Genomic DNA, 17085 nt, shown 5'->3' on the forward strand with positions numbered 1-17085 from the left:
AGGACGGGGGGGGGGGTTCGATCCCCTTGGGAATAGGATAGCCAGACATCTGACCTGGTCCTTAAGGATCAGGTCAAAAAAAAAAAAAAAAGGGTCAAGCCATCCCATGAAAAAGGTCGTAGCGTCGACCACCTGCGTGTCGTGATGAAGGAGGGAGGGGTTCGAATCGGTTACAATACTAGGTAGAAGATGAAATACATAGTAATCATGAAGGGAAATCAATCATTAAATCACAGGGATAAATAATCATTCATCGACGCATGTTTTGCAAGCTCATTAACCTCCATTCGAACGAGCATAAATCCACTGGGGAAAACACGACCATAAACATTGGAACAACTCTATTTCTACTGCCTCAAAAAAAAAAAAAAAAAAAAATCGTGCAAATTATACTCAAAAGATATAAGACTAATTTTTTTCTATTCTCCTGACATACACCACTCTCTCCTCCAGCCTGATAATCCACTAGCGGAGCGATCGTGTCTGTCCAAAACAACGCTACCCCACACACACACACACACACACACACACACACACACAACAAAGGGACTCATCGCACCCATGCAAGAGGCAAGAACCAAAGGCACACTGGTAAGTGTAATTTACCCCTGAAGATAATGAGGACCACTCAGCGGGAGGAAAGACGCCACTTATGAAATGACATCAAGAAATCTAATTATATGTATGCGGATCATCGATAGGAAGGCGGGCTGCTGTGGTGGTGGTGGTGGGGGGGGGGGGGGGGGGATTCGAACCCACGAGACACAATACCATCATTCCTGATGTGGTGGTCGTCGTCAAATAGTCCCCCTTGCCATCTTATTCTCAGCTCATTTGAGACGATTTTAAGAGACTGAAGACGGAGTAAAGTTCTTGATGTGTTACAGCTGCGTCTGGCCTCGTCTGACTCGCCCTGGTCTGAGGGAAGGGAAGGACCATCCCAGGGCTTGATCTCTCAGGACTTTACACCTTAAGCGAGAAATGGACAATAACATGCCCGTACTTCCTACCGTCCTAAGGTAGGAGGTCTAAGGCAAGACGTCGCCACGGAGGGCCAGTCTGTCCTTTTCTTCGTTGATCCTACGTCTGAAGAAGCTAGGATACCTCTACTGGTGTCACAGGGAGCCATGACACCTTCGCTGGTGTCAAAGGAAGCCATGTTACCTTCGTCGGTGTCAGAGAGAGAGAGCCCGGCCAACTTCGCTGGTGTCAAAGGGAGGTTAAGACACCTTTCGCTGGCGTCAAAAGAATGGATAGACGACCGTCTCACACAAAGACGGGTCAAGGGAGAGGACATCTGAGGGTACAGGCCCATGCCAGACTAAGGCCTAAGGAGTCTCCAGAAACATCATCATCATCAACAACACCAACAGATGGTGACAGTGTTCTCCACAGCTGCTGTTGGCTCGGCATGGGCCCTTCTGCCTCTGGATGACCCCCCATTAAACTTCGCTTTAGCCCACGTCTGCCACTACACAACGACTTCTCCTGCCGCCCGAGCTCTCCATGACCTGCCTCTTCTCCTTCGTCCATCTGGGTCGTGACCTCTTATTCGCCTCGCCGCCCTTGAGACCATGACCACTCTTTAAATCCTAGTCACCCTTGGGGCAGCACTGAAGATCTCCCTTCGTCCCCCTTTGGGAACGGTGATCTCTCCCCTCACCCCTTAATTCCCTTGAGGTATAAATAACCTCCCCTTCCTCGTCTCCCCTTCCCCTAAGTAAAACATCCATTCCTTTGCTTCTCAAGGCACAGAGATCCCTTCCCTCGTCCCCCTTTGGACAATGACTGCTCTTTCCTCGACCCCACTAAGAACCAGGACCATCCCGCTCTCCGTTCAAGTACTACTAACCTCTCCTTCCTCGTCCCCTGTCCTTATGGATATGAAAATCTCTCCCAGAGCGTCATAATCCCAGCCTATCTGTCATCACTTCGTCTATCTCCAGACATCTCTACCACCTCCTGCTTCTGGGCCAACGTCGAGCTCCGGGGTACACTCATAACCTCTCCCTCCCAATGGTACGACCACTTGAACGCTCCGTCGCGGGCCTTGCCAGCTACGGACGAACCAACAACCAGAAACGTACTGAAGCAGCCATAGAGAATCAAGAGACCCAAAAGATGAAGAAAAACAACCTTGGCTGCCACGGACGGAAAATACCGCCCAACATGGCAACCACGAACACACCTGACAACAATCCAATGACAAACCACGGACAGCTCGCCAACCAGCCAGGCCGGCGGGTAAAGCCACAGAGGAAGATACGAGGTGGTAGAACCAGCAAAGACAAGACAGGGTATCGCATCTGTCTTTGACTTAAGACAATACACGAAGATATATATATATGTGATGGCGGAGGGAACAGGTCATGTTGCGGGGTCAAGACAAGGGTAAAGACTACTCAAAAATAATATATATATATATATATATATATATATATATATATATATATATATATATATATATATATACATATATATAAACAGTAGCTTCAGCTTTTGTTTACCGCGCAAGCCATCTTGAGGGATACAATGCATCAAAGACGCGCGCGATTCAAACTGAAAAGGCCGGGGTTATTTATCATTTCCCTGTTTCTCTTTCTTTCAGGGGGGCTGTTCAACACTGGATGACCAGGTCGGGTGTGAACGTTAGGATAGGTAGTGACTGAGGATAGGTGGTAGAGCTGGGTAGGGGGCTTAGCACAGGGACGAGTGGTAGGGGGGATGAGGGACAAGTGTATGGGATGACAGGATAGGTGTTTGGAAGGATGTGGCAGCTTCCAAGAGACGAAGAAGAATAGGAGGAGGAGGTGGTGGTGGTGATGGTAATGGTGGTGATGATGATCATGATGGGGTTTGAATTATTTAGTTTGCGCTGACTTTGGACGTCTCCCACCCTATCCACTACCCCCTCCACCACAGCTTGCGCCCAGACCAACCGCCTGAGTTGGGTTGCTGGTCGACCAAGCTGTTGGGAGCCGCAACCGAAGGCTGATGGAGCACTTTTCTAAAATGGTAACCACCCCACACAAACACTGAGGAAGGGGATGGGGGGAGGAGGATAAACCTATGGGTATAACAGCCAGGCCTTTGACCCGACGTGGCCCTTATAACCAAGGGTTGTGGGTCCTGCCGTGCCCTAAAGGGGAGTCACCGCCGATATCGAGGGCCGCGCCATCGTGGCGAGGTCACAACACGATCACACCAACAACCGCGTGAGACTCCTGAGATCTGTCTTCACCTTCGTAAACCACGAGGAACCTACAACTGTTGTTGGTTGTTTCAGGGTTCAATGAGATCATGATGTCGCTTGTGCGGCTTCCAACAGCTCGGTCGACCGACGGCCCAATCCAACAGCCTAGGCCCTCACCCCTTAGCCTAGGCTGTGGGTTGTGGTAGACGCACCCTCCACCCAAAGACTTCACCATGCATTCTGCCCTCAACATTACGGCGGAGACTGGCGCCTCGTCACCAGCTTCCTACCTCCAAAAACTCGGTTCGAGACCAAAAGTCACTCCTGGGCTGCCTCTCTGATCAACCAGGTTGTCCGAGGCGGCCTCTCAGACACGCTCGTGATCTGCGTCTGTCCCGGGAGGTTCTTAGCTAAGCAGAAGACACAATCATGTTTTCAAATACCCGTTCAACACTTCCCCCCCCCCCCCCCCAAGGTTGTTTGTACGACAAAGTTGCTTTTTCGGTTTTCCAAACGTATTTACCGAATCTCTTGATTTTAGGCGGTGTTCGATCACGCCCTCCGTGTACTCGCCACGTCGAAAAAATCATTTTTAGATATGTGCTTTCCACGTGTGAATTGTGATTAAATGCGTCTGTCTGTCTGTCTGTCTCTCTGTCTCTCCCTACAGCGCCCAGGAGAATAAATCGAAGCCTTTGTGATCTGATTTGGTGCCCAAAACGCTTTGTTTCTGTCAGTTGAAAATGAGTGGAGGAGTGGATCATCCTCCCGCGTTTTCCCAATTGACAATTTTTCGTCGCGACTTGGCGTTGTCTCCCTCTCCCTTAGCCAAAGACTCGACGCCCATCGTATGGAATGTTGATATTTGGTGACATCTCGCGCTGGTATACAGTGGAATGCCTACAGCAACGGACCACTGGGCTCGCTTCAATCCAGTGGTTAGAAAACAGAACTGTGAAAACACGAGAAAAACATTTCCTGTAATGGGCGCTGGTGGGTTGGGAAGGTCAGTGGGCGGCAATGGACTTTGTGGGCGGTGCGGGAAGGATACGCGACGGAGCCCAGCTCAGGCATGTTCAGGAGAGGGAATCCTCCCCTCCTCACGCCCTCCCGACTTGGGGGCAAAGGACACACATGCTCCCTACGGAACTCCCTCTTCCCTTTGGGCGCCTTCAACACCGTCCGAGATGAAGTCGCTAAAAGTTGGGTCGTCGTCCCAAGTTGCTGAGGGTCGCGGCCCACAAGGATGCACTAAGGAAACACACCATAGCCAGGCCAGTCTGCTTCACAATCTCGCAAACATATATACATACATATATATATATATATATATATATATATATATATATATATATATATATATATAGTCTTGGGGACCCCAAATTGTTCATGTTTATCACACCTTTTGCTTTCAGGTAAAAGAGGTTCTCAGGTAGATGAGTGAAGAAGAAACAGGTAGACGAGTTAAGAAGAGGAGGGGTGTGGGTGTGTGGGTGGGAGGAGCGTAGTAGGTAAATGATAATTAAGACAGGTTGAGGCCAGATAAAATGGCAGTTCTGTGCGACCCCCTTAATGGAGGCGGACTCTTAACGGCCCTCAACCACCTCCCAAACCCGGCCGGCTACTGACGAAGCAAATAGAACAAGATAATTAAATTACATGACCGAAAAAAAATTAATATACTCTCTCTCTCTCTCTCTCTCTCTCTCTCTCTCTCTCTCTCTCTCTCTCTCTCCAGAGGAGGAGGAGGAAAAAAAAAAAGTTCATTCGAAGGTTCCGGGGGTGTTATCATAATCCTCTTTGCAACGCCATGGAGCCTTATTGGTGGGATGGGGCTGGGGGTTGGTTGGGTGGGCAGTGTGGGGTCCGGTCGCTAGAAGTCCCCCCCTCATCTTCATCACCGTCCTAAGACCATGGATGAGTACAATGAGCCATGACCACCATGAGATGGACCCTCATGGGGACTACTTCTCACACAGTGGTAGTGTTGCAGCATCATACGCGCGCGCATCACCCAGGCACGTACGTACTTAATAACTTCTTGATGATCGCCGAGCTCGGCCGGTCAAAAAGCGTTGGAAAGACTTATATCTTCTTTTTCTTTTAAAGTCTTCGGTCATTCTCTCGCCAATCACCATCATTGACCACCTGGTGATGGCTAGGGCGCCGGCCACCAACACACAGGCAGTTAATATATTTAAAAAAAAAAACCCTCATCACCTTCGCTAATGAGGCATCATTAGGTTTAACAAGGCTAAAAAAAAAAATGTAGATAATAACGAGCACTCCGAACACATTAACGTCTAAGATTTACAAATAAAAATTCTATACTGGGGGAAAAAACGCGGCTAAAATATCTACATAAACTAATAATAATAATAATAATAATAATAATAATAATAATAATAATAATAATAATAAATGATAATTTTTATCACACCAGCTCTCCTTACCTACATTAGCGAGGAAGCGTCAGGAATAGACAGACGACTGTGCCTTTGCGGGAAAGATCCTCTCTTAGTCCCGCCTCCAGTTCCTGATTCTAGGGAAGTGACAATAGAGGAGGAGAGGATTTCCTATGGGCATTTTCCCTCCCCAAACCTACTCCCCAGCGCCCCGCCCCACTTAGTTCGCCTTCTACGACACCCAGGAGTTTGCGTGGGTCGTATTCTTTCTCCCCTCTCCCCAGGGACAATATTAATAATAATAATAATAATAATAATAATAATAATAATAATAATAATAATAATCAAAACATTTACGAACAATAACAATATCTGACAACTCCAAAAATAATACTAGATTCTCATACATCCCTAATAATAATAATAATAATAATAATAATAATAATAATAAAAAATAATAATAATCTTTTTTCATACTATTCGCCATTTCCCACGTCGGCGAGGTAGCGTTAAAAACAGAGGACTGAGCCTTTGATGGAAATCCTTACTTGGACCCCTTCTCTGTTCTTTCTTTTGGAAAACTCAAAACGAGAGGGGAGGATTTCCAGCCCCCCGCTCCCTCCCCCTTTTAGTCGCCTTCTACGACACGCAGGGAATACGTGGGAAGTATTCTTTCTCCCCTATCCCTAGGGATAAATAATAATAATAATAATAATAATAATAATAATAATAATAATAATAATAATAATAGAAATAATGATAATCTCATGGCCTCTCATCACACGATGAGGGGGGGGGGGGGGAGGAAGGAGGGGCCCGTTTGATAATCAACTTCGGCTCACAATCATCACGATAATTTACCACAGCAGCTTAAACCAGCGTGGCGAATCTTCCCTCCTCCCCTCCTCCTTCTCCTTCACTCACTCCGACAATCGCAACGCCTGATTGTGTCTACTTCCAACGCACAACGCAATTCCGTCCTCGGTGGGCCAGTGGTCCAGACTTCTTCATCCCTGGTTCGACCACCACCCACCAACCAACCCTCCGCCCGCTTCCCAAATCACGACTGATTATAAGATGGCCATTTTCAAAATTCAAAAAAGAAAAAATTATTTGAGTACAAGAAAAAAAAATAATACCCATTTCACTGTCGTAACTCGTATCAAACTACCTAACAGCGTGTTTAAGGATAGACGAGGTGGTTTTGAAAAGGTGGCCTAACTATTGGGAATGATAATCTAGAGCCATTTTACTCCCGATTTGTTGTACAGAGGTAAAAAGAAAGGGTCCATCTCAGGTCACTTGCTCTGCCCGCACCTTTCACTACATCAGGTCAGTTCATACGTCTCTCTACCACCCACACACACACACCCACAAACACTCGGGACCCATATGTCGTCTTTTTCCAAACACCGTTTGACCCGAGGGGCCAAGTGGAGGTCATGAAATGCCTCCTCTACTACATACCACCAAACGATTTCCCTCCCTCAGGGGTCTACACAGACCTGACCTGCAGCGGGAGGTCAAACTCAGGTCACGGGAGGATGGAATGGTCGGTCTTGTCCGTCCGTCTGTCTGCACCCCCCCCCCCCCGAGGTTAAACTTGGGTAGAGGTAAATAAAGTCAGACAATGGTGCTCTGGCTGGATAGAAAAAAAAGTTTAGAGGACCCTACCTTCTGTTTCCGAACTCGATATATGGACTATCGTTTGACAAGGAAGTTCATGTTTTCGTGAAGGTCATCCATACGGAAAAAAATACATATATGGGTCATATACATCGATATATATATATATATATATATATATATATATACATTCCCAGGTCTACTATGCGTATGGACCAGCAGGCCTTCTTCTACAGTTCCCTGTAGCCGCAGGTTTCGAACCTACAACACACTAAACACACACACACACACACACACACAGAGAGAGAGAGAGAGAGAGAGAGAGAGAGAGAGAGAGAGAGAGAGAGAGAGAGCGATTCCGTTAGAAGTGGACACCATACGATACAATTTAAACGCCATAAATCGCCGGCCGGCCAAACACCCCATCCCACTCAGCCACAGCCTTAATAAACGTCGCCAAAAATCGAAAAGAGAAAGATCCTCCTCTCTCTCTCTCTCTCTCTCTCTCTCTCTCTCTCTCTCTCTCTCTCTCTCTCTCTCTCTCTCGTCGGACACGAATCGGATGTACGCGACGCCTTGTCCTGCTGCCGGCCGGTCCAACCCCGAGGTCAAACCCGGCGAAGGTCTTAAAGGGTCGATAAACATACGATTTAAAACCATGTCAGGTCAGTGGGAGGAGGAGGTCGAGAGAGAGAGAGAGAGAGAGAGAGAGAGAGAGAGAGAGAGAGAGAGAGAGAGAGAGAGAGAGAGAGAGAGAGAGAGAGTGGAATTTAAGGAAAATACGACTTTACGATAGGAGACTTCGAGGTCGATTTTACCCACCCCATGCTTTGGGGAGGGGGGGGGGTCTGGTTGGACCCACGACCCCCAGAGATTACCATGGGTGTTGGTGGGTGGGTGTGTGTGTGTAGGGGTGGAGAGGGAGGGAGAGGGGGGGGGGGATCCATGGGGGAACAACGGCATCGAAGGGGGAGGGGAGAACGATCGACCTGCCCAAGCCATGTTTATGATGGTCACAACAAGATCTTCTTCCCCCCCACAACACCACCATCACCCCAATCTCCCACCCTGAAGAAAAAAAAAGAAAAAGAAAAACAACAACTGGTGAATGAGCGTATAAGACGAGCAAGGCGTTTCGATACTGCCGACGCACGTATACGGATCTCCAACCCCCGAGAGGGCGATACGCATAGGAGAAAGAGACGCATTGGGAGAAAAGCGCTTCATAAAACTAGCGAGAGGTGTGTGTGTGTCGCCAGCAGTACAGCACAGTTCCATAGAACACTTCCTGTGACCTGCATAATGATTATATAACACTTGCCTTGCAAATACTGTTTGGAGAAGAAAAAAAAATCAAGAAAACCTTGATTAAACGTCCAAGCACACAGGTGGAATTTTTTTCATACAGCTGTGAGCGTTATTTTCCATTTAAACCGTTTATTAATAAGGGTCACTGACTCTAAAAATCTCGACTATGAATATGCTGGCTCTTGTGACAATCCGGCCCCTTTTTTTTTTTTTTTAAACGCTGGGAAACTAGTGGAGACGATATTTTTTTTTTTAAAGGAGTTTCCGCTTTAGATCTTTCAAGTTCTGGTGTACGTCAAAGCGCGACTCAAGACGGACGGACGAACAATGAGATCGCATTGGCGTCGGTCGGCCACGCAAGGCGTACATCGAACCATTCAAGAGACATCAGGAGAAGCAAAACGAAACCACGGGGAAAGGAGGAAATCCCATACGCCTCTGCAGCTTTTTCCCCCGCCTTCACTGGTAATGTTTGGCCAGCGTCGTTACGACGGTCAGAGACGACGGATCGGTCCGTTCCGTGGTCCGTCCGTCCATGGTCGGAAGCCGCCACCACCACAATGATAAACAACTTGACCTTCCCTCGTAACTTGAGAGAACTTTATCCCAGTGAAACTTTGTACGGTTTTTGTTTTCCCAATCGTCTTGAAAACTGATTGGCACGAGAGCCCATAACTCTTACCTTGGATGGATTTTACCCGAGTTTTCGGGCCCCCCGCCCCCCTTTTTAAAATGAAAAAGTTTGAACCCGGAACTTAAAACGGCCCCAGAGCTTGATGAAACTTCCACTTTTCGCCAAGAAACTTCGCACGGAGGTTTCTTGTACTACTGTCTAAATAAAACTTTCCCCCCGTACTTATTTCACTTCACCCACAACAACACAGCTGCATTGCAAGCGATATACACGTCCCACGAAACAGCGCCTTACTACTGGAGGCGACATGAGCATCCTAGTGTACTCCCCTTTTTAGTCAGATCGATCTAAAATATCTCCCTTTCTTGCCCTTAAAAAAATAGTTGTTAATATAATCAATCCTAAAAAAAATGTCACCAGTATGAACATTCCCTACAAAATAAAAATAAGTGAAGATAGAGAAAATATGGCCAAAGTCGCCTTACCAATTTGCAGTAACAAGTGAAAACCAGAGTGAGGGATCTCTCTCTCTCTCTCTCTCTCTTTCTCTCTCTCTCTCTCTCTCTCTCTCTCTCTCTCTCTCTCTCTCTCTCTCTCTCTCTCTCTCTCTCAAAATGCACTTCACCACCTTCCCTCTTCCTCCCCTGACAGACACACACACACACACAGCCCTCGAGAGCCAGAGCCAAACAGACGGTGTGGCTACAGACCTTCCCCGGGTGCCTGTGGAAGCACACAAACATACAAGCCATGGGACAATTCAAACACAGTCCAGCCCACGGTAAATATGCAGACACGTTTCCACTAAAACACACACACACACACACACACACACACACACACACACACACACACACACACACACACACACACGTACAACTACCCCCACAAAATGTTGTCCCTCCATCGTTTTCCACCCTAAGATGAAAAAAAAAATTGACCGAGAAAGTATTTTTCAGCTTCGTACTGAAGGAATGCATAATTCATGTTGAACCTCACCACGACAATGATAAGGCCAGACCGACTAATAAAGATTCCATGTCTTTGCGGGCGAACACTGGATTCCTTTTGGGAGATCGAAGATCTACTCTGTCCCCCTCTCTCTCTCACACACACATATACACACACACGACGCATATGCTTGCTTGTAAAGAAAATGGCCAACGCCTCACAGGAGTTTCCCACAGTCGCTGAATAATTCTATCCTTGGTCTTAACAGAGATGTTTTGCTTCTAGCTAACCCGGTACGCATTTCACGAGTACTATTCTTCAAATTGTCCCGAGGGCAAGAGTCTAATGAAGTCTGGAACACCCATGGCAACGAATAATCCCAGAGATTCCGTGAGAGAAAAATACTAAGCTCTTGCATTAATCAACGTGTACCTTACGACGGTTTCTGGAGGTCTTCTACACCCACAGCTGGGTCTGGGACCTTACCTCACGTATACCCCAACTTGGTTTCGAAGGTCTTCTACCCCCTACAGCTGGGTTTAACCTTGCGTATACCTTACGATGGTGTCGGAGGTCTTCTACCACCACAGGTGGGTCTGGGACCTTACCTTACGTATATCTTACGATGGTGTTGGAAGTCTCCTACCCCTACAGTTAAGTCTGGGACCTTACCTCAACTTACGAATACCTTAAGACGGTACCCGAGAAGTCTTTTATCCTTACAGCTTGAGCTGGGACCTTACCTAACCTTCCATATTCCTCAAAATGGTCTCGGAGGTCTTCTAACCCCACAGCTGTGTCTGGGACCGACTTTGCCCCCGTCCCTCTCCGCTCCCTTTTGTTTACAAGAGATCATATTAAACTTTAATTGAGCTAAATGCAAGGCACACGGTCCCGATGCCTGAGGAGAATACATTAGAGCGTGCCAACCCAGGTTCCTGCACAGTCCGCGGTCGCCAAACACGCAATAGATATGCAGTGCGACGAGGGCGGTATATGCCAATATGCTGAACGAGAGGAGACAACAAGGTCTACCCCCCGACGGAAGGCCTGAACCATACCGTTACCGAGCCACCTCCTGACGAGACACTTGGGTATGATGGTCAGGGGCGTTCAAAGGGGTCAGGTCAAAGGTCGCGCATCGTCGTGCTCAAAGGGGTTAATGATACCAAGGTGGATGTGGCCTCTACGAGTAGAAAGCCTGTTCGTTCCCCGTGGTCACCCCTGAGATACGTTACATCTTGTTCATGATGGCATCTTGGGGAAGATGACTTTGACGGCCCTCCTGTCAAGCTTTAAGCTTAGGCTTTGACCTTAAGCTTCCCCATCCTCCTTTTTGATACGTAACCCCATTAAAGTAGGGGCATTCGCAGCCCATCAGGTCGACGTGCCAAACCCGTCAATACGGTGCGTACAACTTCTCCTCTCGTTATGTGGCCAATAGGTCCCCCCTGTGTTACATACACATGCATACAAGTACCACGACACATTCCACTCCTGGCCGAGTGGGGGAACAAGCGGAATGACGAAGCATCCGGCCCTCTGGAATGCTACACCTGGTAGTTGTGATGGAAAGACGGAAGGGACCAGCTCAATGGAGGGGCCAGGCCAGTGGGAGAAAGGCACGTTGGCAAAATTGTTCTCAACAGTTGGTACACGTTCTCAGGGCTGCTCCCGACGACTGCCATGTTTTTAAGACAGTCTGTTTACGGCTGCCGAGGAACAGCTGCGGTCACAACCCAGCGTGTTCAGGGCAGCTGACTACAGCTGCGGTCGCAACCCAGCGTGTTCAGGGCAGCTGACTACAGCTGCGGTCGCAGCCCAGCGTGTTCATGGCAGCTGACTACAGCTGCGGTCACAACCCAGCTTACTCAGGGCAGCTGACTACAGCTGCAGTCACAACCCAGCGTGTTCAGGGCAGCTGACTACAGCTGCAGTCGCAGCCCAGCGTACTTTGGGCAGCTGACTACAGCTGCGGTCACAACCCAGCGTGTTCAGAGCGGCTGACTACAGCTGCAGTCACAACCCAGCGCGTTCAGGGCAGCTGACTACAGCTGCGGTCGCAGCCCAGCGTGTTCAGAGCGGCTGACTACAGCTGCGGCCACAACCCAGCGTGTTCAGGGCTGCTGACTACAGCTGCGGCCACAACCCAGCATGATCAGGGCAGCTGACTGCGGTCATGCCGTCACCTATCTCAGGTCAAGCTGTGGGAATGTTCTGAAGATCCGCCGAGGTCTTCAACCAGGTATTCACCAGAGGGAAATATGTTCTACACAAGCCTGTGCAATGCCTGCGACAACCGTTATTGCATTCATGCATTCTCGACAAGCGTATCTAAAGATATCTTTAGACATATGTACAAGCAGGGCATGTGAAGCGTCCGGTGTAAACCAATGGAAAGAAGGTCTGTTGGGTTGGGGGAGGGTGTGTGTGTGTGTGTGTGTGTGTGTGTGTGTGTGTGTGTGTGTGTGTGTGTGTGTGTGTGCCTAGTTGCGTATAAGGGAGCTGCAGTTTCCCTGCATTACACACGAACAGCGAGAGAAAGGGATGGGAGCGGATGCGAGGCCTTCCTTCGTCTGTCCCCGGCGCTACCTCGCTCACGTGGAAAACTGCGATCAAGAATGGAAGGAAAAAAAAAAATAAAAAAGGGGACAGTACAATTCCGACTGATGCACGTAACCCGAATGACATTATGAACAGGGACTTCCCTGGACTGGCATCTCTTGGTGCAACGTCTCTACATCCAACGGGATACCGTTGAGAGAGAGAGAGAGAGAGAGAGAGAGAGAGAGAGAGAGAGAGAGAGAGAGAGAGAGAGAGAGAGAGACTCGGTTTCAGCCGGGGGTAGACGATGAAACCGCTTTACCTTAGCGAGCTGCCAGGCCAAGCTTGAGGCGGCGAACAGAAAAATCAGCGCGATGGATCACCACCGCTGGGGCCGCTAATGGTCAACGTAGGGCCTTACGGGAAGCGACCTCAAACAGCCTGAGCGACCGAAGCAGCGCTGACCATGGCGGCAGGATGGTCTCAAACCTAACCTAACGACAGAGGACCCCCACCAGGAAAAACTGCGGGTAATGTTTAATCAAACAAGACAAGTTTTAGAAATTTTTTCCTTTTTCTTCTTCCAGATTGAAGAACAACAAAGTACGAGCAGAACTAACTTAAGCTTATCTTTACCTGGTGAGGTCTTTGAGGGGGGGTTAAGTCATTTACCCCCCCTCCCCTCCCAAACAACCTGGGTTGGGCCAGAGCGGTTACATACGTTTCTTGGTCAATAACTTAGGCACACCAGGTTACTTAGCATCAACCATTCAAGCAATAATAATAATAATAAAAAAAAAATATAAAAAAAAAACTACATGTAAGAATTTCTTCAGGTCGTCCGGCCTACTTGCGTTCAACAGTAATTTGAAGCGATTCACGTTCAAACACACGAAGAAAAATACATCTTGTCGCCACGCAGCATATATGAACACTATCGTAATAAAGGGACTGAAAGAAACAAGATGTCCCCCTGGAGTCTCTCTTAATACGAATCGGCCATAACGAATGGATTAAATATATATATATTAAAAAGAAAAACTGCAAGCCACATATATATTTTTTTTTTCTTAATCAACTTCTTAATTACATTCCTAGCATAATGCGACGGGACTCATCAGACTTCTAAACACATGGTAAAGAATATTGTTATGGAAGAGGAGGTTTTCGGTCTCTCTCTCTCTCTCTCTCTCTCTCTCTCTCTCTCTCTCTCTCTCTCTCTCTCTCTCTCTCGGTCGATCGAACCTTCTACTGAAAGCCTTGCTTACAAACGACCCAACGACAAGTAGGTTCCTGTTGGCTGTTCGAACCGACCCAGACATTTGAGCAAATCGAACACACACACAACACACACACCGAACCACATCTACGAAGCTTTGACCCCAAGCAGCCCAAGTAAATGAATCGTAAGCCGCCCACAACAACGAACTGCCGAAACACCTACTGTAAATTCTACCTTTATATGAATGGCTTATTGTATACATAATTATTTTTTAAAACATTTTCTATGCAGTCGCCGTGGCACGGGCAGAAATTATACTCTCAAATCGCAGCCAATAAACAAGGACTAATTTATGATCCTTTCAAGGTCTATCTAAAAACACCCCCCTCTCCCCCCAAAGGCCGGTGTTTGCTGCAATCACAATAACTCGAGGTCCACAATTGTACTTTTGTGTCCCATGGAACAGAACGAGTTACCCTTTCCCTCCTCAGGCCCCGACCCTCCCCACCTGAGCTAAACTGAAGATATCCACCACAAAACGACCTCCTCCTCCTCCCTCCCAAACCCCCACCAACTTTCGTGGGATCTCATGCACCTGCTGTCCATGGTGGCAGTGCTTGGCTGTATGCATGCGAGAGGCAGCAGGCAAAGGTAGGTGGGTGGTGAGGGAGGAGGAGGGGTGTGTGTGTGTGTGTGTGTGTGTGTGTCGGGTCCCTACACCCACCTCCCAAGCACGGGCAAGGAGAACATGATAAACAGCAAATGAGCAGCTCTGTGCGTGCTCGAAAGAGCTCGTGTTCGCCTCTAATAACTTTTCCAAACCCCCACCGAGACAAAGGGAAAAAAGGAGAGACTCGCCACGACTTCCAATGGCTCCTACGAACGCATGAGCTTTTCCTCCCCTTAGGAGAGAAATATATAATGGCTCTTACAAACGCATGATATTTTTTTTCCCCTTCCCTTATAGGAAAAATATATGATGGCTCCTACGAACGCACGAACTTTTCCTCCCCTTCGAGGAGAAATAAATATATAAAACTTAATCATGTTCGTTCTTTTAAATCACTGGACAAACATAACTTCGAACCCATCTTCCTTTCACATCCGGCATGGCTCAAACAACTTCAGAACAGCTTCAACTTCAGGACCGGTGTAGGTGTTCTTCTCCCACCCCCTCCCCCCGACCGCCTGCACTACATCATGAAAAATACATTTCCTTACCCACCGATACAACACTCAAAAAAATTTTATCCCCCGTACCGACATCTGGCTTGGAAAGGCTCAGCCAAACAGGAAGTTATCACGAATATATTTGGGGTGGTAAATCGCTTCTGGATACGTTTTCACAAGTGACCAACGCCATACTGGCTTAGGGATGAATACAAACAGCCCAATTTGTGGACGCGGGGGGGAGACAATTTGCAAGGGCACAATGGTAACCATTACGAGGACGCTGATTGGGCTATGGACTCCACAATTCAGGGCTCTCTTCAGGAATGAGAAAGGCTACAGAACAGTGCTTATAACATAATGCCTTCCATCGCATACTTTTCTCATATATAAAAAAAAAAATCATGAGCCGCGATACGGGAAATATATATAATATAAAAATTCAAATTGCAATACGAAGGCATTTTCGAAACTTCATAAAAAAATCTTATCACGATATGAATTTGTACGAATGGGGACTTCAAGTAAGTTTTTACACGCGTCAATTTCGAGCAACGCTTTGAACAGGTCGGTGAAGTTGACTTGTGTGTGCAAGAACGACCATGGTCAACAGAAGGATACTTCGACAACTCAGCGGCGTAAGCTGGCGACATTACGAAGAATCATCGGAGGGAGAGAAGAATGGTCGGAGGCCAGCGAGCGATGCCGGGCTATACCACACACACACACACCACACCAACCCAGCGTCGCTCGCCCTCAGGTACCACTTGATCCCCCAAAGTCCCGTCAGTAAATTCACGATTTAAATCATTACTTGATTTACAAGTAGGAAAATATGAGATCTTTCATTTACAATTATATTTACCGAGTCTTCTCCTCCGTGCTATGGCTGAACTAACCCACAAACACCTAGGAGGAGAAGTCATCCCAGGCGCGTTTCAAAGTTCGACCCGACCGCGCAGCAGCAGCAGCAGCCCGGCCGAAGTTTTTTAAAAACTCGCGAATACTTGTGCACCCACACTCACACACGACGCGGGATTTACCACACAATCCACCGTGATAGAATACCTTCGCCTACAAACTTTTCCAAAAATATAAATCATGAACTCTTGGGCGAAAAGACTATACAACGTTTATATATACAAACTCTCGCGCGCGCACGGATACGAAACACATCCTCCCCGCGCGCGCCACGCTGCAAAACTTTTAACTGGACGCCGAACTAGGGGGAAAAAAAAAAATATATAAGTTTTCTCAACTTTCCTCCTCGAGTAAAAAAAAAAAACCCTCCAAACATTAAAACCCTAATAAAATACAGAAGGTTCTCCCGTACTTACATTGGATTTGAAGTATTCCAGTGGATGTAGTGCATCTTGGTGCAGTTCGCCAGGCGACACAGGCATATGACCTCCACGCAAACCACCACCAACAGCGTCAAATAACTACACAATTTGGCACTCATCGTAAACTATATTGTGTTTTGCGCTGACCTCCACCAGGGTGTGGGGAGGGCCCTCACAATTCTTAAATTTACCGTGTAACACGTAATAAATTAAATAACAAAAAATGGGAGGCTTGGAACCTTCCGTCCCGTTCGCGTTCGCCGAATATTGCTTTCGGCTACTTTGAGGGAGACTTGGGTGGGCAAGTGGAGTCGCCTCACATTTTGAGGCGGCTGCGATTGCCCATGACAATGACACTATTATCTCCGTATGGACCCATGTTCCGAGCGTTTGCGACACACTCCTCTGCGCGTGACACTGCCTTACATCACTGCATGGTTTACACTGAGTAGAGCGGGCTTCGCGTACACCCTCCCCGAGCCACGTCAGATACGAAACTAACCTTTTGGCGAGAGCAGTGGGCTGGCCTTCCGAGGCGCAGACTCGTTGCGCGTTGCGGGGCGGGCACACGGCCTTTCGGGCGAAGCTAGCCCCTGAGCTTACCCGGGGTACCCCAGGGTAGTGCCCACCTTCGCTGCATTTTCACCTCAACTCGCGCCGCGTTACCTTAAGTGTTAACACCTTCGGTT

At 47.9% G+C, this 17085-nt stretch overlaps 1 protein-coding gene across 2 annotated transcripts in view; it reads right to left on the bottom strand.

Annotated features, from left to right (window-relative positions):
• LOC139751273 (ephrin-B1-like) overlaps positions 1-16884 on the bottom strand; it is a 539540-nt gene extending 522656 nt beyond the window's left edge. For both annotated transcript variants that reach the window (XM_071666579.1, XM_071666576.1), the window contains exon 1: positions 16391-16884. In XM_071666579.1, the coding sequence (XP_071522680.1) occupies positions 16391-16515 (125 nt within the window). In that variant the 5' untranslated portion in view covers positions 16516-16884. The remainder of the gene's footprint in view (positions 1-16390) is intronic.
• Positions 16885-17085: the final 201 nt, after the last annotated feature.

This window comes from Panulirus ornatus, chromosome 11 (genome assembly GCF_036320965.1).
Source record: "Panulirus ornatus isolate Po-2019 chromosome 11, ASM3632096v1, whole genome shotgun sequence".
Taxonomy (NCBI): Eukaryota; Metazoa; Arthropoda; class Malacostraca; order Decapoda; family Palinuridae; genus Panulirus; species Panulirus ornatus.